Raw genomic sequence first — 22,251 nt, 5'->3', positions numbered from 1 at the left:
TAGACGTAGAGAAAATGCAAGAGCTCTAGGTGGTTAAGTGGAAGGTTGAAGAAGTTGATGATAGGAAACATTTAATTAGCATTTTCTTTTGCCATGCATATGATCTTTGTCCAAAATCACACAGGTATGAGGGTGGCGTTAAGATCAGAACCCAGCTCTATCTGATATTAAAATTGGGATTTAGCTTTTTTTTTAAAAAATAAGGATTATGTTTTTAAAAATTGTAGTCATCTGTTTGCTCTCAGAGGTTGCTTTAATACTTTAATACGTGTGGTGCTGTTAATACTCCTTTGGTGCTGCTGTTTTATTACCTGTCTTGTTAACTCCTTGGAAGGAGTCCCACTTAAAAAGAAGCACCCAAAGACAGTGCCTTGAAAAGTAGATGGTCACTAAAAATTTGCATTTTATTGTGTGGTTGTCAAGTTGGGATTTTTGTGTGTGTTTTGTTTTCCAGAAATTGTTGAAGAAGGAGGGAAAGGTTTCTTTCAAGGTCTTCATAGAAGTTTCTTCAGTTTGCTGGTTCTGTACTGTAATAAGATGCCTTAAAATCTAGAAAAAGAAATTACGTATAAATGTATTCAATTACAAACAAGATTAAGTTACGGTGCCTCTGTCCAGGCAGTTCTTATGTAAAATACCATAGGGAAATTGGACGATATTCAGTTGTCTGGAATTTCTGTTTTTATTTTATTTTATTTTTTATTTGTTTTTTTTTTTTAAGATTTTATTTATTTATTTGACAGACAGAGAACACAAGTAGACAGAGGCAGGCGGATAGAGAGGAAGGGAAGCAGGCCCCCTGCTGAGCAGAGAGCCCGATGTGGGACTCGATCCCAGGACCCTGAGATCATGACCTGAGCCGAAGGCAGCGGCTTAACCCACTGAGCCACCCAGGCGCCCCTGGAATTTCTGTTTTTAAATTTTTCTTGAAAATCTTTCCCCAAAGGAACCACTTAACTTTTGCTCATGAGAATCACGTAACTGAGCTTTGCTCCTTTTTCACTTTGTCAGTTAGCTCAGAGCCCACATTCTTTGTATGGTGTATTTTCTGCTTTCTTTATATAATTTCCTGGATCCAGACTGCCTGTTAGTATTATAGTTTGTTATTTGTTTTATTGCATTTGCTGATTGTCACTACTTCATATCCTTGTAGAACATAGCTATTTATATTTTAAAACAAAGTAGATTAGATGGAATCTGGCCGTGCTTTTAAAAGTATGCTTGATAGAACTAGGCATGTTTAACTTAAATCAACTGGAAACACAGAAGAACTATAGAAATCTTTGGATGTGTAAACTGCCAGGTGGGAAAATGATTAGGTATATTATGAATGATATCCAGAGGTCAGAACAAGCATTTAGGATAATGGATTTGGGGGTGCCTGGGTGGCTCTTAGGTTAAGTGTCCCAACTCTTGGTTTTGGCTCAGGTTCTGGTCTCAAGATCTTGGGATCTAGACCTGAGTCCAGTTGTGTGCTCATCTAGGAGTCTGCTGGAGATTCTTTCTTTCTCCCTCTCCTTCTGTCCCTCCCCCACTCTTTCTTTCTCTCTCACTCTCTAAAATAAATAAGTAAATCTTTAAAGAAAAAAAAAGGGAGGGCGACTGGGTGGCTCAGTGGGTTAAAGCCTCTGCCTTTGGCTCAGGTCATGATCCCAGGGTCCTGGGATCAGCCCCACATCAGACTCTCTGCTCGGCAGGGAGCCTGCTTCCGCCTCTCTCTCTGCCTGCCTCTCTGCCTTCCTATGACCTCTGTCAAATAAACAAAATCTTAAAAAAAAAAAAAAAAAGGTAACAAATTTGTATTTAATGGCAGGAGAAGTGTGTAGTAGAATGATTAGGGACTTTGAAATCAGTCAGACTTGGGTTTTAGCCCTAACACACTTTCTAGTTGTATAAATTTGGATGAGTAATTTCATAGTTAACGTAAGTTTACTCATCTGTATACTGGAGAATCTCAAAGAATCTGAGGATTTAATGATCTGCTATACATGAAAGTACGTAATAGGGTGCCTGACAAATAGCCCCTCAGAAAACAAATGTAAAAAAATCATAAGTTCCTTTATTATATATAAATATCATGTATATGCATCAAACTTTTTCTCCAATACATCCAAATTCCCTGTAATAGAAAGTAGTATCATGACTAGAAAGATGGCCCAAAAGGTTATGTTCTGCTGGCAGTGGTCATATAAATTATAGATGAAGTATTATCTGTATACACAAAACATAAGCCTTAATAGAGTTGTTATGAGGGTTAAATGAAAATAACATATAGAATATTCAAAATTGTGTCCAGCATATAGTAAGTGCTCAAATGTTGGCTTCCTCTTTCCAGCCACTTGCCCCCAATGTCCAGATCCTCTCAGTCTCTAGTACTTCCTGGCCAAAATACTGATGGTTGTTTTGTCCTTTACTATGCCTTCGTGATAACTTTGTAAGAACTGCATTTATCTATTCATCTTGTTTATTAAACTAGTGAACTTCTTTGGTTGCTTTCATTTCCTATTAACCAACCTTGACCAAGTTCTTTTTACAATTGCAGGTGACTCTACCTGAATTTTCCAGCTGCAGAATGTGTAGTGCTTTTAAAGGTAAGTGAAAATAAAGACAAGCCATTTAAGTGTGCTAGTTCTAGGGGCATCTGGCTGGCTCAGTTGGAAGAATATATGACTCTTAATCTTAAGGTTGTGTTTGAGCCCTATTTGGATGTAGAGATAACTTAAATAAAACTTTAAAAACGTAAAGATGTCATTTTTTTTTAAAAAGTGTGGCGGAGGGAAGGTGTGTGGCTCAGTTGGTAGAGCATACAACTCCTGGTTGTGAGTTTGACCCCACGTTGGGTATAGAGATTATAAATAAATAAACTTTAAAAAAGAAAAAAGTGTGCTAGTTACAAAAGAAAACTTGACAACATTTAGTAAGTTACATGCATGCAAAATAACTGACTCACAAGTAACATAGTCCGTAGTTCCTATTAGTAGATAAAAGGAAAATAGGATTTATAGGAGAGAGAGGAGAGAAAAAACTCATTTTTTGGGTAAACAGATCAGCTGGGAGCCAGTTGGGATCATCCTTATTTCGTTTCAAGCCATTAGTGGTATATAGTTCTGAAACAAAATTTTTTCAGAGTAGGAAGAGTTGATCAAGTTTTTGTTTGCCAAATTCTGAAGTCTGTTCAGTGAAGAACTGACTGTAAAAGTATTGGGAAGATGCATGTTTACTGTTTCGTTCCCAGGACACCCAGAAAGCCTTATTCTAACTAAAGTTGTTTGGTAAGCATGCGATAATAGTAAAGGGGGTTGCTTGAGGATTATTTGATCCAGGTTTGGTATACCAGTGAAATGCATGGATTTCCCCCAATTGACTATTTATTTCTAGTGAATAGATACTAAAATCTGCCAAATTATTATTCTTTGCTTGTCTGCCTCTTCTCTAAACACTCATGTATTAAACACCTCCTTTCTGGTAATGTTATCATACTGTAGATTGGTTAGGGCTTTTTTTTTTTTTTTAAGATTTTTAAAATTTATTTGACAGAGATCACAAGTCGGCAGAGAGGCAGGCAGAGATCATGACCTGAGCCCAAGGCAGATGCTTAACCCAGTGAGCCACCCAGGCGCCCCAGTTAGGGCTTTCTTTACAGGAAGAATTGCTTTCGTATTATTATATTTTAGTTGCCTTGATTGAATTTGGCTTTTTCCAACTCTCAGACACCACTTCCTATCTTTTCCATTTTTCAGATAAAGAGTTGATCTACTTGTTATCAAAAGCATAATATTAATGCAATAATGCATAATATATTTTTCATACTTGAGAGACTTTTTACAATGTCATATAAATACATGTATGTATTATGTGAATATTTATTTCAATGTTGTTGAAATGAATTTTTCATCATGTTTGTGTTCTTTATTGCTTTTGTTTAGGTTGGCAATGATGAGTAAACTGGAATTAAAGGAAGACAAGATCATGGAGGTTCAGTTTGTGGGAGATGATGATGTCCTTAATCACATTCTTGATAGAGAAGGAGGTACCGATTATACAATTATCAAATTGAAGAGATGTTTATGTGATGGTTATGGATTATCTCACTTTTTAAAATATTTTAACCTACTTAAAAAATATAGCACAAAGTATCTGATCTAGTAAGACTAATAAAAACTACTTTTTTAGTTCACTCCATTCAAACTTTTGAAAATTAAAAATAATAAAGCCTTATCTGAAATAAAATAGTATTAGGAGTAAGTGATAACTATCCATTGTAATTAAAATGTGACCCCGCCCCCCAATAACAAACTTTCAAGGTTTTTCTTAATATAAACTGTGAAGAGTAGTACATACATTCATCAAAGAGAAAACACTGAATTTTTTTCCTGATTTTAAATAATGACAATATAAGTATTACAGTTTATTTACTTATTTAAATGTAATATTTGGAAAGAATTTATACCTGTCGTGTTCTCATTCTTTGGATGTTCTTATAGGAGCTAAATTAAAAAAGGAGCGAGCTCAGCTTTTGGTCAACCCAAAAAAAATAATAAAAAAGCCAGAATATGATTTGGAAGAAGATGACCAGGAAGTCTTAAAAGATCAGAACTATGTGGAAGTTTTAGGACGAGATATTCAAGGTATTTTGGTGTCGGGGTGGGGAGAGTATGCTCAAATTTCTGCTAGTAGCTGAAATTGCTTTGCTGGATACGTAGCAGTAGTCTGGTAGGTTAGGCAGTGGCAAACTATATTTTTTTTTTACTGTAAATGACATATAAACTTTACCATATTTAACATTTAATATTAAGTGTATACTTTAGTTGTGTTGAATATATTCGTGATGCTGTGCTGTCGTCATCCATCTCCAGAACTCTTCATCAGGCGTACTACGTTACTATATTTCTTATCAGAAAAGCATGCGCTTACTGTTTTTATGTATAGTTGGAAAGGTTGAAAGCACTGATTTCAACTGCAGTTTTTTTTTTAATTTTAAAGCTTTTATTTATTATTATTATTTTTTTTTAAGATTTTATTTATTTATTTGACAGACAGAAATCACAAGTAGGCAGAGAGGCAGGCAGAGAGAGAGAAGGAAGCAGACTCCCTGTGGAGCAGAGAGCCTGATGCGGGGCTCGATCCCAGGACCCTGGGATCATGACCTGAGCCGAAGGCAGAGGCTTAACCTACTGAGCCACCCAGGCGCCCCTCAGTTTTTTTCTTTCTTTCTTTTTTTTTTTTTTTTTTTTTTTTTTTTAATAAGCAACCAATCCTGCACTTAATTATTTTTAGAGTCTACAGCCCAATCTAAAGTTATTTGTTAAGATATTTACACTTTTAACTAATTTGAAATAATTTCATAAAGCAAATCACTTCATTATTACTTTGGTTTTTACAGAAATATTTAGAAAGGGAGCACCTGGGTGGCTCTGTCAGTGGGGCATCTGACTCTTGATTTCAGCTTGGGTCATGATTTCAGGGCTGTGGGATTGGCCCCATGTTGGGCTCCATGCTGGGTGTGGAGCCTGCTTGAGATTCTCTCACTCCCTCTCTGTCTGCCCCTCTCCCCTCCTTGCCTCAAGCTCACACTCTCTCTGTCTCTTCCGGAAGGAAGGAAGGAAGGAAGGAGAGAGGGAGATAGAAGGAAACATTCCAAGAAGTAATACTGCTTCAACCTAGGCATGCTGGTGTTGTTTTTCTTCTTTTTACACCTAAGCCAGATTCCTGCCGGGTTATATTTAACATTTTTTTAGATTTATTATGTTTTAGCTAGGGCTCAAGGAACACAGATTTACTTAAGTTGGCTTAAAAAAATAAAGACCAAGGAACAAAATCAGTATTGTTGGGCACTAGGGACACTGGAACAGAGATCACATTAAAAACATAGGGACTTTGCTTGTACGGATTTCCTAGTCTTCCTTAGGTTACCTCTGGGCACCCATTCTCTTTCTCTGTTACCTATTTCTGTCATGGACCTGCTTTTTTACTCATATTTGACCTATAAATGGCCATCATCGCTACTCCTGACCTTTTTGTCACTTGAATCATAATGCTTCTGGTTTAGTTCGTGGTGTTAAATGGCATGATATTAAAAAAAAAAAAAAAATTATCCCTTAATAGACTAAGTGGGCAGAGTGGATTTTTTAAAAGTGTCCCCAGTTAGATAGTTGACATTTTTTAGGTCACGTTCTGAGTAGAATTTTGGATTCTTCTTCTTTTTTTTTTCTGATTTTTATTTATTTGAGAGAGAGCAAGAGCAAGCATGAGCCAGGGGGAAAGGTAGAGGGACAAGCAGACTTGTCAAATGCTTAACCGGCTGAGCCATCCAGGCGCCCCAGAACTTTGAATTCTTCATTCCTGTTATGGGAGACCAAAGAAGAGATTGAAAACAATATATTTGTCTTTAAACTGTTTTTTGGGGTCCCTGGGTGGCTTCGTCAGTTAAACATCTGCCTTTGTCTCAGGTCTTGATTGCAGGGACCTGGGATCCAGTCCCATATTGGGCTCCCTGCTCCGTTGGGAGCCTGCTTCTCCCTCTCCCTCTGCTGCTTCCCTTGCTTGTGGGCTTATGCTCTCTTTCTCTTCATTGAAGAAATAAATAAAATCTTTAAAAAAAATTTTTTAAGGTTTATTTTTTATTTGAGAGTGAGCATGAACAGAAGGGGCAGAGGGAGAGAGAATCTCAAGCAGACCCCCCACTGAGCTCAGAAACTGACATGGGTGTCAAGTCCATGATCTTGAGATCATATTCTGAACCAAAACCAAGAGTAACATGTTCAACTGATTGTGCTACCTGGGCACCCCTAGAGTGTTTTTATTTTTTTTTTTTAATTGTTTCTTTTTGTAAAAGAGGCTCCTGGCTGGCTTGGTTGATAGAGCATGTGACTCTTGATCTTGGGGGTTGTAAGTTCAAGTCCCATGTTGGATGTAGAGATTACTTTTAAAAAAATAATAAACCTTAAGAAAAATGTAATATATATTTGGAGGCACCTGGGTGGCTCAGTGAGTTAAGCCTCTGCCTTCAGCTCAGGTCATGATCTCAGGATCCTGGGATCGAGCCCTGCATGAGGCTATCTGCTCAGCAGGGAGCCTGCTTCCTCCTCTCTCTCTGCCTTCCTCTCTACCTACTTGTGATCTCTGTCTGTCAAATAAATAAAATCTTTAATTAAAAAAAAAAGGTAATACATATTTGTAGTAGAAGTTCATTGCTTCTTACATAATAGCATTCACAGCAAATGATATTTGGGAGCATACTGGAATAAACGGAAGAGAATGCTTCAGACCGATAATGCCCTCAGGCTTCTGACCCCTATTCCTACCCCTTCTGCAAGCCCTGAATGGCATGCCCTAAGAGGATCGTTAGTCAGCACATCTGTAACCTATGCCTTTAGTTTTGCACACCTTCTGGGAAACTGCCTCAGACCAGTGTTCCTCAACCTGTTTTTTTACGGTCATCCCCTCAAGAGCCTTCTTTTATACATTTTCTCCTAATAGCCCCCACCCACAAAATTTTAATACTACATATATGATACATATCTGTTTATGTATCAGTGTACATGTCTGTGGCCATTGGGAAGACCACAGACCGTTTGTAATATCTACGATGTTTTTCATATTCTCCCTCCTCCCACCAGAAGCTGTTTTTTAATCCATTACGAGCAATATAGTCCTGTTGAGAATGCATGCTTTTAGAGAACATGGAACTATTAACAGTTAGGTGTGTATTTTCTGTCTGAGTGTGCATGTACATACATAACCTTGTGTTGACAGTCTCTCAGTCCAGGAAATGGAGCTGTTCATTTGGCTATGGGCATGTACTACAGATGAGCTCATAACTTACTGTTGTCTCAGAGACATGACTCTTACTATTTTGATTTGTTTTTTCTTATTTGCCAATATGTGGAGAGGATGAAAAACGGTGTTTCAGTTAAGGTGTAGGAAGAAGAGTTTTCTTTTAAGGTTCTTTTTTTAGAGAAGAAATGGTGACATCTATTGCAATCTTTTTTAGCGTCATTTGAAATAATGAACAAAAGCTTCTTCCTGATCTTTTATTATAATAGAAAACAAATGTGCATGATTTTTAAGACACAGAAGGACATTTGGCAAAGAATCTTTGGAATACTTAGAAAACAACCTTTTAACAAGGACCTCTAAATACTTTATTGATTAACCCCTTTACTTGTGAAATTATTATACGATATTTATTATTATAAGCTACTGCTTATAAGCAGCACACATCTTGACATACCTGGTTTAATTCTTATGGTCCGTTAATCCATCTAGTCTGGAGAACAGTCATTGCATGGAAGTGCTAGTTGATCTCGGCCTTGAAAAGAAGATGTTTCCCGAGGCAATTAGATAGGTATTCTCAAGAATGATTTGTCTTATTGATGTTTCTCTTGAACAGTTGGTTTGTTTTTTAGTATTATGAACAGTGTAATTCTATACTTGATTCTTTGTAAGTTAGCTGCTAGAAAATTCTGTGACAAATATGTGGTTTGTTTGTTCTTTCTTTCTAAGATTTTATTTGTTTATTTGAGAGAGAGCATGTGCATGCACGAGTGGGAGAAGGGAGAAGGAGGAGTAGATTCTCTGCCGAGTACAGTCTGAGGCGATGCTCCAACCCAGGACCTGACATCATGACCTGAGCTGAAGTCAGCCGCTTAACTGACAGCCGCCCAGGCACCCTGTTCATATTATATTTAATTTTGCCTTATTCACAGTTCCGTTTTTGAACTTAAGGATTATAACAGATTTTTAAAGATTTTTTTTTTTTTTAAATTTTTATTTATTTGACAGAGAGAGATCACAAGTAGTCAGAGAGGCAGGCAGAGAGAGAGAGAGGAGGAAGCAGGCTCCCTGCCGAGCAGAAAGCCCGATGCGGGACTCGATCCCAGGACCCTGAGATCATGACCTGAGCCGAAGGCAGCAGCTTAACCCACTGAGCCACCCAGGCGCCCAGGATTATAACAGATTTTTAATTATGTTTAAATAAAATCTCTTTAAAAATTATGAGAGGGGCACCTGGGTAGCTCAGTCATCTAAGCATCCAACTCTTGATTTTGGCTTAGTCATGATCTCAGGATTGTGGGATTGAGAACATGCATTGGGCTCAGTGTAGAGTTTGCTTGAGGTTCTCTCTCTCCCTGTCCTTTTGTTCCTACCCCCACTCTCACTGGCTCTCTAAAATAAATAAATCTTTTTTAAAAAAATTATGAGAAGGGTGCCTGGGTGGCTCAATGGGTTAAGCCACTGCCTTTGGCTCAGCTCATGATCTCAGGGTCCTGGGATCGAGCCCCGCATCGGGCTCTCTGCTCAGCAGGGAGCCTGCTTCCCTTCCTTTCTCTCTGCCTACTTGTGATCTCTCTCTGTCAAATAAATAAAATCTTTAAAAAAAAAATTATGAGAAAATAAATAAATAAATAAAACTTGGGGTAAAATATATGTGATATAAAATTTCCCATCTTAAAGTGTATAATTCAGTATTAAATACATTCACATTGTTTAGCAGTCTCCAGAACTCTTTTCATTTTACAAAACTGAAATTCTACCCATTAAAAACTCCCCAGTCCCTTTTCCCCACAGCCCAACAAGCACATTTTACTTTCTCTCTGAATTGGACTATTTTAGGTACTTCATGTAAGTGGAATCATACAGTATTTTTGTGTGTGACTGGCTGATTTCACTTAGCATAGGTTCTCAAGTTTCATCCTTGTTGTGGCATGTGTCAGAATTTCCTTTTTGAGGCTGAATACTACTGCATTGTATGTATATACACTTGTTTATCCATTCATCTGTCAATGGACATTTGGGTGGCTTCAGCCTTTTGGCTACTATGAATAATGCTGGTATGAGCATGGGTGTACAAGTATCTTTTTGACACCCTGATTTGAATTCTTTTGGGTATATTCCCAGAAGTGGAATTGCTGGATCATATGGTAATTCTATTTTTAATTTTTTGAAGAGCTGCCATAATGTTTTCCACAGCAGCTACACCAAATTAGATTTCCACCAACAGTGCATAAGCATTTCAGTTTCTCTGTATGCTTACCAACACTTTTTTTTTTTTTTAGTAGCCTTCCTAAGGGGTGTGAAATATTAGTGTTATTTCTGTAATACTGATTCAAATTTATAAATAATATAGTTGGCCTCTATTAGGCTTTTGGATTATTTCTAAATTTTCATTGTAACTAATGCAGTAGTGATTATCCTTGGGCATAAATATTTGTTTAGATCTTTTATTTCTTCAGAAGAGACTCCTAGTTATAGAATTATTGGTGAAGGTGTACGTACATATTCCCAAATTTCTAGAAAGATTATATCAACTAGTATTAAGCTCCCTCATTGGCATTAAACATTTTTTTTATATTTATTACCCACTTCAATTTCTTCCATGGTTTTTTTATTTAAGCATTTTGTTTTTAAAGATTTTACTTATTTATTTGACAGAGAGAGATCACAAGTAGGCAGAGAGGCAGGTAGAGAGAGAGGAAGGGAAGCAGGCTCCCCGCTGAGCAAAGACCTGATGTGGGGCTTGTTCCCAGGACCCTGGGATCATGACCTGAGCCAAAGGCAAAGGCTTTAACCCACTGAGCCACCCAGGCGCCCCTCTTGCATGGTTTTTATATACATAACATTTTGGTTTTGTGCATTTTGAGTAATTTAAAACCTATTAAAAAGTTTTATATGTATTATAGTAAACTCCTGCCCATTGTGATAATAACCATTGTTAATTAGTAAATCAAAATGTCAGAACCAGAAAATCATAACTACTGTACTTTAAACATTTTTATATATAAGCATATGTATATATGTGTATATATATAAGCAAACACACACACATCCTCTTTTATTTATTTATTTATTTTTTTAATTTTTTTTTTTAAAGATTTTTATTTATTTATATGAGAGAGAGACAGTGAGAGAGAGCATGAGCGAGGAGAAGGTCAGAGAGAGAAGCAGACTCCCCGTGGAGCTGGGAGCCTGATGTGGGACTCGATCCTGGGACTCCAGGATCATGACCTGAGCCGAAGGCAGTCGTCCAACCAACTGAGCCACCCAGGCGTCCCCACACACATCCTCTTAATTAGAAGTTCGCTAGAGGTTAGCTGGTTGAAGAACCGCACTACCTTTTGATTTTGGTGTTGGATTTTTTTTTAGACAGTATATCCATAATGCATGCAGCATCTGGGATTCCATTAGATTGTACATTTAAAGACACTTGATGCAGTCTTGGTGTAGTATGCTTTTATATTTTTTCTTAAATCTTTTTTTCTTTTTTTTTCTTAAGATTTTATTTGTTTGACAGAGATCACAAGTAGGCAGAGCTCCGGCAGAGAGAAAGGAGGAAGCAGGCTCCCTGCCGAGCAGAGTGCCCGATGCGGGGCTTGATCCCAGGACTCTGGGATCATGACCTGAGCCGAAGGCAGAGGCTTTAACCCACTGAGCCACCCAGGTGCCCCTTTTCTTAAATCTTTTATGGTTTCTCATTCATACCTAATTTGAAACCATTTGTTTTAGTTAATAACTTTTATCAAATATTTCTCAAGCATTTAATTTAGTTTACATAGAAACCACACAGTACCTTTAAATATTTCGTCTCTGTGCCATTTAAGTTATATAAGTATAGGTTTGCCATAAACAGACTCATGCATACATGAAAATCAGATATATGACAGAGGTAGTGCTGGAGACCACTCAGCTAAGGATCACCTGGTCAGTAAACAGCATTGGGCCAATTGGGTATCCTTATGAAAAGAACTGGATCTCTTCCTTCCTTCATAAACAAGTTAATTACCCTAATTTAAGATATTCATAAAGCAAATATAAATGCTTTTATAAGAAAATATAAGAGAATATGGTTTTGACTTGATTATAGAGGAATTTCTTTTTAGTTTAATGTAATCAAAAGAAAAGACTGACATATTCAACTAATTAAAATTCAATGCTTCTCAAGAAGATTAAACAACAGATTAGGAGAAAATATTTGCAAAACACATCTGTTAAAGAAATGTTACCCAGTGGGGCACCTGGGTGACTCAGTGGGTTAAAGCCTCTGTCTTCGGCTCAGGTCATGATCCCGGGGTCCTGGGATCGAGCCCTGCATCAGGCTCTCTGCTTGGCAGGGAGCCTGCTCCCCACCCCCACCCCACCTGCCTCTTTGCCTGCTTGTGATCTCTGTCTGTCAAATAAATAAATAAAATCTTTTAAAAAACTAAAAGAAATTTTACCCAAAGTATACAAAGACCTTTTAAAACTCAACATTCAGAAAATGAATAACCTGACTTAAAAATGAGCAGAGGACTCAACGAGGAGCCTGCTCTTCCCTCTGCCTGCTGCTGCCCTGCGTGTATGCTCTCTGGCAAATGAATAAGTAAAATCTTTTATTCATTTATTTAATAAATTTTATTTATTAATTAAATAATTTATAATTAATATTTATATTATATCAATTGTTTAGAGTATACTGTACATTATAATTATGTATTTATAATATGGTATTAATATGTAATATTAATAATAATTATAAATGAATGAATAATCCATTGACTACATAAATAATAAAAATGAGCAGAGGAACTAGACATCTCACCAGGAAGATATGCAGATGGCAAATAAGCATATGAAAATATACTAAAAGCATTGTATATCATTAGGAAATTGAAAATGAAAACAACAAGATACCACTTACACACCTATTAGAATGGCCCAAGTGCAAAATCTTGACATCACCAAATGCTGGCAAATCTGTGGAACAGCAGGAGCTCTCATTGCTGGCGGGAGTGCAAAACGGAACAGCTCTTTGGATGACAGTTTGCCAGTTTCTTGCAAACTAAACATATTCGTACCATATGATCTAGCAATTGTGCTTCTTCGTATTTACTTATATGAGTTGAAAACTCGTGTTCACTCAAAAAGATACCTGCACGCGGATGTTTATAGAAGCTTTGTTCATAATTGCAGTGGTTTGGAAGCAACCAAAAAGTTAACAATGAATAAGTAAACTGAGAGGGGCCTGCATGGCTCAGTGGGTTAAGCCTCTGCCTGCGGCTCCAGTTGTGATCTCGGGGTCCCGGGATCAAGCCCTATGCCAGCCTCTCTGCTCAGTGAGGAGCCTATTTCCCCCTCTCTCTCTGCCTACTTGTGATCTCTGTCTCTGTCAAATAAATCTTAAAAAAAAAAAAAAGAATAGACTGATACATCCATACTGTGGGATATTATTCAGCACTTAAAAAAGGTATCAAGACATGAAAAGATATGGAAGAACCTTAAATACTATTATTAATTGAAAGAAACCAATCTGAAAAGGCGGCTACTGGCTATGATTCCGACTATATGACATTCTAGGGAAGGCAAAACCTCAGAGACAGTGAGGAGATCAGTAGTTGCCAGGTGCCAGGGAATGGAAGCTATATCTAGGTAGAGTACAGAGAATTTTTAGGGCACTGAAACTATTCCGTATTATACTACAGAGGTGGATACAGGTCATTATACTTTTGTCAAAGCCTATAGGAAGCCATCAAAAAGAATGAAATCTTGCCGCCCGTAACCCCATGGATGGAGCTAGAATCTATTACGCTAAGTGATTAAGTCAGAAAGACAAATACCATATGATTTCAGTCATGAGTTCACAAAACATGAACATAAGGGAGGGGGATAAAAAAAAAAGGGGGGGGGGAGGCAAACCATAAGAGACTCTCAACTATTGAGAACAAACCGAGGGTTGCTGGAGGGAAAGTGGGTGCAGAGTGAGCTAAAGGGTTAGTGGGTGTCAAGGAAGCCACTTGTTGTGATGAGCGCTGGGTGTTATGTGTAAGCCTGTATCACAAAGTTCTACCTCTGAAACCAGTATTAACTATATTGGGTAACTGTATGTTAACAAACTAGAATTTAAATAAAAACTTAAAAAAAAAAAAAGCCTCTAGAATGTACCACACCAAGAGTAAACCTTAATATAAACTGTGGACTTGGGCTGTTAAAGAGGTGTCAGTGTAGGTTCATGATTGTAACAAATTACCACGCGGGTGTGGGTTGTTGATAGCTGGAGGAGGCTGTGCATTTGTGAGGGCAGAAAGTCTATAGGAAACCTCTGTACCTTCTATTCAGGTTGGCTCTAACCTAAAACTGCTTTTAAAACATAAAGTCTTTTAAAAAAAAATTTGGGACTTCTTTTCATCAAATGTCATCATAAAGAAGTAAGATGACAAGTCACAGGATAAAGAAGGTATTTCTTCCTTGGAAATAAAGTTGTGGGAAGATGTTCAACCTCATTAGTGATTAGGAAAAGGGAAATTGAAACAGCTCTCCCCATAAGACTCATTTTTACATGCACTCGATTGGCAAAGAGTAAGGAGTCTGGATAATGCCAAGTATTAGTGCTTATATTACGGGGACTCAAAACAGTAAGGATAGGGAGCACTGACTTTGGACAAGTTGGCACTGTTTTGTAGTAACAGTAATAAACCCATTACATATTGACAGTATATTTAGATGAAAAACAACAATTTTCAAAAAAAAATAAGTGAAGAAGTCACTGTTTTACATTTTTGCAAATCTCTTTAATGTCGGCTTAATAGAAGACAGCTGGGTTTTCGTATCTGCTTCACACACTCCATTAACCCACGGGATGGTGCTGTCATACACCATCACACGTCACACATCTGGAGTACCTCACTCTCTGCTTTTTTTTTTTTTTTTTTTAAGATTTATGTATCTGACAGAAATCACAAGTAGGCAGAGAGGCAGGCAGAGAAAGGGGGAAGCAGGCTCCCTGCTGAGCAGAGAGCCCAATGTGAGGCTCAATCCCAGGACCCTGAGATCATGATCTGAGCCGAAGGCAGAGGCTGAACCCACTGAGCCACCCAGGCGCCCCTCACTCTCTACTCTTGATTGAGAAAATGTCAAATAATATCTTAGTGTTATGAAACAGTTTTGGCCTCGGGGACCTGAGATACCTGACGCCAGCACACTTTGAGAATTGCTGTGCTACTAGCCGTGCACATCTGGTATGTTGCAGGTAGCAGTTTCATTTAAGGGGATGATTGCATGAATTCAAGTCACTATCTCAATTGGGAGTAAGAGAGCTGCAACCGTGTAACTATTTAAATCTCAGCCTCAGCTCCATCGCATTTTGTGTATTTGCTTCAGAAAGAAAACATACTAGAGTCTCTTTGGTTTTCCTGCCTTAGGGGCAACAGTATGATGAATGTATCTCCCTCATTCTGGAGGGGAGCTGTGCCTGTGTGTGTGTGTGTGTGTGTGTGTGTTTATTGTGAAGAGTAATAGGTTTTCTGTGTTTCAAATTTATAGAAATAGTTCTTTTGTATTTCTAAAAATATTTTATGTATAAATATGTATTGTTGAACCTTTATGCAAGACAATAGAGGGTACAAATCTTAGGTTTTTAGTAAAGATCTTTTTCTTATTATTGCTTATTTTTCCAAAACATATTGCATTTTCTCTTTCAGAATCCTTGAAAAATGGCTCTGCTGCAGATGGTGGGAATAAAGTTTATTCTTTTCAGAACAGAAAACACTCTGAAAAGATGGCTAAATTAGGTAAGTTGCTCTTCTAAGAAGGTGTACTTCACCACATTCCCCAGTTATCATCTTATTGCATTCCCTAGAAGAATGAGGGATGTCATTTTATAATCACATTTTCAAGCATAAAGTCAGATTTTCATGCTCATATGTGTCTTCTGTTCCCAGCTAGGTTTTGAGCTTCTCATCTTAGGACTCCTGGCTTCATCTTCTTCCCACATGTAGCACAGGCTCTGAACAAATTTTTAAGTATATGAGTCGCCTAAATCACAAATATTTTGAGTTTATTAAATAAGAATTTTATACTGTGTATAGAAAAATGTTTATATTGTAGAAAACTATAAAATTGTTACAAATGGGCTATTGTGACATTTTCTTACTTAATTTACCACTTACATTAATTATACATGAATTACTGATTTTTAAAAACTAGACTAAAATAAATTGCATACAACATTAAAATTAAACTTTATGTGGGTTCTGTGGTATGGGGGTTAGATTTGAAAACTTGGAGGAAGGGAAATAAAATGTGAAAGCAGTTTGAAAATTAAGGAGGCCCATAAGTATATGAAGGTTTGGGACACCAAGAAGTCAAGAGTAAGGGAATAATAATTAACCACCCGGTAAAATGTAATAGTGGTGTAATAGGGCTTTTAATCTGTAATTATAGAACACCGACATGTATTTCTGAAGTAGTGTATTTTTATGCAGTCATTCTGGCCAGTAACCAAGTAAACATTCAAGATCAAGTGAGAAACTTAAGACGTATGTAATAGAACATAATAATTAATTATTTGCAAAATGCAGTTTTTCTAAAAGGTTTAATATGAAATTCATTATTAATTTTGAAACTAACATGGCAAGTACAATAATTTATAGTAACTGATCTGTTTCTTAGAGTTTATAATCCACATCAAGTAATTGAAAGTTTTTTGACTTATGAAAAAGACTGGATTCTGTGTAGGATTGCTGAGAAACTAGAGAATAAATGCTAAAACAATTATTACAGAAAGGATCAGATAGACACCAAGACTAACCTGAAACCCCCAAACTGTGAAACAGGACAAAGAACATTGGAGAAAGAGAACTAATAGTGGAGAGGAGCCCCAGAAGAGTTGCCAAGTAGAAGTTCTCCTAGTAGATCTTCAACATGCATATAATAACCATGATGTAGGTCTTCCATTATATGGGATGCAAGAAACTTAAGTATTGTTATGTTGTACATTTCTGTCAACACAAATGAAAGAGAGTCATGGGGGCGCCTGGGCAGCTCAGTTCGTTGACTGTCTGCCTTCAGCTCAGGTCATGATCCCAGGTTCCTGGGATTGAGCCCCACATCGGGCTCCCTGCTCAGTGGGGAACCTGCTTCTCTCTCTCCTGCTCCCCCTGCTCATGCTCTCTTTCCCTCTGTCAAATAAATAAAATCTTTAAAAAAGGAAAAAATATATATATTCAGTCATGAAAAGATGGTTTTCTAGATAATTTGAAATTGATCACATTTTATAAAATCTGTGTTTTAGTTAGGACTAATGTTTAGTTATAATGGTCTTTATTTTTTTATTTTTACTTAATATATTTTTTAAGGATTTTATTTATTTATTTGACAGAGAAAGAGAGAGAGAGGTCACAAATAGGCAGAGAGAGAGGAGGAAGCAGGCTCCCTGCTGAGCAGAGAGCCTGATGCCAGGCTCGATCCCAGGACCCTAAGATCATGACCTGAGCTGATGGCAGAGGCTTAACCCACTGAGCCACCCAGGCTCCTCTGTAATGGTCTTTAAATAGTTTCTTTCACTTATTAAGTATTGTCGCTAATTGTGTTTACATCTAATTATATCAGTGAAGTAGGTTTTAGTATTTTTTTCTTTCTTAAAGATTTTATTTATTTGAGAGAGTAAGAGAGCAGTGGCGGGGCTGAGGGAAAAGGAGGAAGCAGACTCTCTGCTGAGCACAGAGCCCCATGCAGGGCCTTATCCCAGGACGGTGAGATCATGACCTGACACAAGTCAGACACTTAACCAACGGAGCCACGAGGCACTCCAGCCTTAGTATTTTTTAGATAAATTTTTGCTTATTATTCATAATAAGCCATAAAATCATATATTACTGTGTATAAATGGTTAAATATAATTGGCCATAAAATCATATATTACTGTGTATAAATGGTTAAATATAATTGGCCATAAAATCATATATTACTGTATATAAATGGTTAAATATAATTGGGCTAATGAAGATACAGGACTAGAAATAGAAATACACTAGGAGTTAGACCGGGCGGCTTTTTAAAATACATGTCTTGGATAAGTAAATGAATGCAAGCAGAAGAGCAAATAAAGAGCCAACTTGGTAGAAATACCAGTAGAGAACAGGAAGGAGTTCAGCAAGCTTGTAGAAAGGGAAGACTTTAGGGAAATTAAAAAATAGATAGGTTGATAGGATAAATAATAGCCTAATGAGAAAGCAAAGAAGATTTTACAATTTTATTTTAAAATTTCCAATTGGTTGCAGACCAGCTATATAATACAGTACAAATGAATTATTAGAAAAATGAAAAAGACAAACAATATATGCCTCAATTTTTTATTAATAGAGTCAGGAGCTGTATGTGGTTAACTTTTACTCTTTTTCCTCTTCAACTCTTCCTTTTCCTTCCCTTTTGTAGTTTAAGAGTTACTTAAAAACAGAATTTTTCCATGTTGCAACAAATAACCAAAATGATCCCAGCTAAATCACTTTGTGCTTAATATAGCTTTTTGTTGATGTAAAGCTTTTTTTCCTATCCTTTAGATCAACAGCCTTTAATCTAAACATAGCACATTGCTCTGGTGTGAAGAGAAAGCAAAGGGCTGGTTTTAGGAATACTTAGAGATAGAATATGTAAAGGAGAAAGCAGAGAAAAGATGGAATAACTACCAACAGTAGCTGTGGGCCAGAATAATGTCATAGAATGCAAATGGAGGAATAATTTCAAAGTAAGATAAAAAAAATTTCTAGTAAATGATACAGAAGACCAAGGAGGTTAGTTAAGAAAAAAGAAGGCAGTTCATTTGTGGAGACTGTCCTGGGTATTCTGGATCCATTTCAAGTTTGGAGGCTAAAACTGTGAAACAGGTTAGGAAGAATTTGAGTCAGTAAAGTGGCTTTAACTTACACAAATTCAAGTATACTTTCTCCTTTAAAAGCAAAAGGGGGCAAGGATATAATTTGAATAGTATATCCCTTTTTTTCTCAGTGAACAATGGGCCAGTGTATGTTAAATTGGGAAATATAAATCCATTCCTTAGTTAGGCTCCATTCCGCATGGCTCTCATGAAATTGAAAACGTAAGTATCTTTAAAGGTAAAGATTATAGTTTTCATTTTAAATGGCCCTATATTTTAGAAGCCAACTATTTAATCTGATGCTCAGTTGAAGAAACAGCCATCTGTTCAGTGCTCTCTTATAGTTTATATATTATTCACATGTATTACAGAACTTTGGACACAAAATCAAATAAACCACATGTGGTGGGAGAGTTAAGAATTTTTTTTTTTTTAAAGATTTTATTTATTTATTTGACAGAGATCACAGGTAGGTAGAGAGGCTGGCAGATAGACAGAGAGAGAGAGAGAGAGAGAGAAAGAGAAGCAGGCTCCCTACCGAGCAGAGAGCCCGATGTGGGACTCGATCCCAGGATCCTGAGATCATGACCTGAGCCGAAGGCAGCGGCTTAACCCACTGAGCCACCCAGGCGCCCCGAGAGTTAAGAATTTTTAAAGCATAGTTTTAAACATACACAGTTTCCATTTGATTCTAGATCCTATTTTCTGGCCATTCTTTCTTACCCCTAGTAAAGGTATGCTTCAACTGTGTATGAAAAAGAAATGGAAAGAGTGTAAAATTGTCAGTGGAGAGGAGAGGGAGAGAGAATGACAATTATAGAAAGCAGTAAGGCCAAAACTGTTCATTTGTATTTTCTTGAGACACCTGTAGATAATTGAAAGAAGACTTAAGATGCTTGGAACATAGCAAACAAAGGTAAGAGGCAGTGCTCTTAAGATGGGTAGGTTTGTGTATCTTCCTGGTAATAGTAGCAGGCAGGTTCTTTTTTTTTGTTTTTCCCTAAGAATTTATGTAAGTGAGGGGGCACCTGGGTTGCTCAATTGGTTAAGCAACCACTTTTTTTCTTTTTTTTTTTAAGCAGCCAACTTTTGATCTTGGCTCAGGTCTCATGGGTCATGGGGTTGAGCCCCACGTCAGGCTCCACGCTTGGTGGGAGTCTGCTTGAAGATTCTCTCCCTCTGCCCTTCCTCCTACTCTCTAGCACATGGGTGCTCTGTCTCTCTCTCTAAAATAAATGAATGAATCTTAAAAAAAAAAAAAAAAGGAACTTACGTAAGTGAAATGAAGCTATTTCCACTTTCATCTGCTGTCATCCATTAAAAATTGTTTTATATACTTTTGTCTGTTTACAGCTTCAGAACTAGCAAACACACCAAGAAAAAATGTTTCATTCGGTTTGAAGAATAATCCTGAAATTATGATAAACATTCCTCAGTGTAGCAAGGGTAAGATTCTATCTCAGCTCTTTGAGTAGAGTTTTCTTAGTTGCTTCAAGTTATGCTTCTTGTTTTTGTGTAACTGCATTGCTATATACTCTTTTTTGTTCTGAAAATTCATTCAACAAAATATGGTTAATACCCAGTTTGTGCCTTAGTATACCCATATTTAGCCCTCAATAAAAGGGGGAAATAATTGTGCTGATTGAAGTTGTGCAAACTGACAGGGTCAACTAGAAATACTCTTCAAACCCTGTGATCAGAGGATGTGTGTTGTGGTGAGCGCTGTGTGTTGTGTAAGACTGACAAATCACAAACCTGTACCCCTGAAACAGGTAACACATTATATGGAAATTAAAAAAAACAAAAGCCTCTTATCATTGGCTTGAGTTAGTTGAATGCTCATGAAGGAACTGCTTTGCCGCATTCTATTTGAAATAAGGCTTTGGGGGTTTGGAAGTCACAGTTTATGGAGAGTGTGGAGCAGTTGAATGAAACTAGGCTATGATGAAAATTGAAGTACTGTGGTAAGTAATGCCTTTTTCTTTTATTCTTCAGAGCATTCTGCTTCAGACAAAGTTCAGTTGAAGGTAAGCGGTTGATTGAAAACAAGCAAAAACGTTAGTGTTACAAAGACATGATGACAGCTGGGCACTCATCTCAGTGTACGGGATACCTTACGTTAGATGAAGAATCCGAGGTTCTGAGAAGGGAAGTGATCGTCTGAGTTCATCTAACTCGGAAAGAGAAAAGATGAAAAATGAAGCCAGGTGTTCTACACCCAGCCGCTGTGCAGTTTCTGTCAGAACTATCTCTGGGAATTTTCACCTTAGTAGAACCGGCCTGGAAATTTTATGGGTTTTGTTTGGTTTTGCTTTGCTTTGCTTTTATACATAATGTTATGTAGTTTCTTGAGGGACTGATGCCAAGATCCATTAAATCCATTAGTATATCCTTTCATAATTTACATTGGAATACCAGGTTGGTTTTGGTAAATTTGTTCCAGGGTAGCTGAAAAGAATTGACAATTTTTATTCTTCCCTTTGTGTTTTTGGTTTTTCATTCTGCCTTGTCAAGTGGCCCTCTCTGGATATGAACAAGCCCAGATGGGCATGAATGAACCCATCACAATGAGTATGTGTGAGTGTATCCAGGCTTGAAGGCTATAAATTTTGACATGCCTGGAATTGTGCATATGCTAAATTTGGGGAACTCCTTATAAGAATGTGAGTATAGACATTCAGGGTCATGGTTATGGCCTGTGTACAAATGTCCTATTTAGGCAAGTCTAGATGTGAGAGTAGACATGTTAGAGCCTCCTTTTGTCTTTGATAATGCTTTCTTCCTGTATTATATCGTGTGTACTATATGACCATCAAAGAACAAAACTCATTTCCATAATCCAGTCAAGAATATAGATATATTAGCACATTCCTTTTCAGGGTGTGGATCACAACACATAAGTGGATCTTGTCAGTTCCCCTAAGAAACCATCAGAAGACTGACCACGATGAGAGACAACGTCACAGTGGCAGTCTTAGTGCACTATCTTAGAAGGGGGGATTCAGGAGAGAATATTTATAGGGCTTGGGGATCTGGACTCAAAAGGCTTATGCACAGCTATCAGGATGGGAAACTGATATGTATAGACAAAACTCATGATATGATATTTAAAGATTGGTGGACACAGAAAAGAGAGGATCTTGAACGGAGTCCTGAAGAATGAACTCTTGTTGGATTAGCTGCTTGCCCTGCTGAATTATCTGTTATCCTGATGGGAGACCAGGTTGCCCAAATGAGCAAACTGTCTAGATAAGGTAGTTTGCAAAAATTTCTGTAGCAAACACTGTCGTTATTTATTAATTTATAGCCTTACCTTTTTGAGCAAGAATTTTCCACAACAGTTATTTTTTTTTTTTAATTTATTTATTTGACAGACAGAGATCACAAGTAGGCAGAGAAGCAGACAGAGAGAAAGGGAGGAAGCAGGCTCCCCACTGAGCAGAGAGCCAGATGCGGGGCTCGATCCCAGGACCCCGGGATCATGACCTGAGCTGAAGGCAGAGGCTTTAACCCACTGAGCCACCCAGGCACCCCCACAACAGTTATTTTGACACAGATGTTTCCATCCCTGATAATTAATCCACATGGAGGCACAGCTGTCTCCACTTTCAGTCTTGAGATGAGTT

At 37.4% G+C, this 22,251-nt stretch overlaps 1 protein-coding gene and 1 long non-coding RNA gene across 6 annotated transcripts in view; one reads left to right on the top strand and one right to left on the bottom strand.

The window, feature by feature from the left end:
* Positions 1-22,251, top strand: part of ORC2 (origin recognition complex subunit 2) — a 45,353-nt gene that overhangs the window by 1,303 nt on the left and 21,799 nt on the right. For 2 of the 5 annotated variants that reach the window (XM_032354382.1, XM_032354381.1), the window contains exons 2-7: positions 2,543-2,591; positions 3,927-4,030; positions 4,485-4,628; positions 15,453-15,542; positions 19,979-20,071; positions 20,621-20,652. In XM_032354382.1, the coding sequence (XP_032210273.1) occupies positions 3,934-4,030; positions 4,485-4,628; positions 15,453-15,542; positions 19,979-20,071; positions 20,621-20,652 (456 nt within the window). In that variant the 5' untranslated portion in view covers positions 2,543-2,591; positions 3,927-3,933. Of the gene's footprint in view, positions 1-62; positions 125-2,542; positions 2,592-3,926; positions 4,031-4,484; positions 4,629-15,452; positions 15,543-19,978; positions 20,072-20,620; positions 20,653-22,251 lie in introns of those variants that run through there. The other 3 variants (XM_032354383.1, XM_032354385.1, XM_032354384.1) reach the window with 3 other exon arrangements.
* LOC116597130 lies at positions 345-21,973 on the bottom strand. Its single transcript, XR_004288461.1, has 3 exons — positions 21,939-21,973; positions 8,234-8,311; positions 345-549 (listed from the first exon to the last, which is right to left on the bottom strand). It is a non-coding gene; the product is annotated as an uncharacterized LOC116597130 (long non-coding RNA).

Source organism: Mustela erminea, chromosome 8, assembly GCF_009829155.1.
Source record: "Mustela erminea isolate mMusErm1 chromosome 8, mMusErm1.Pri, whole genome shotgun sequence".
NCBI lineage: Eukaryota > Metazoa > Chordata > Mammalia > Carnivora > Mustelidae > Mustela > Mustela erminea.
The sequence above is the reverse complement of the archived record's forward strand: the minus strand, read 5'-3'. Positions and strand labels throughout refer to the sequence as shown.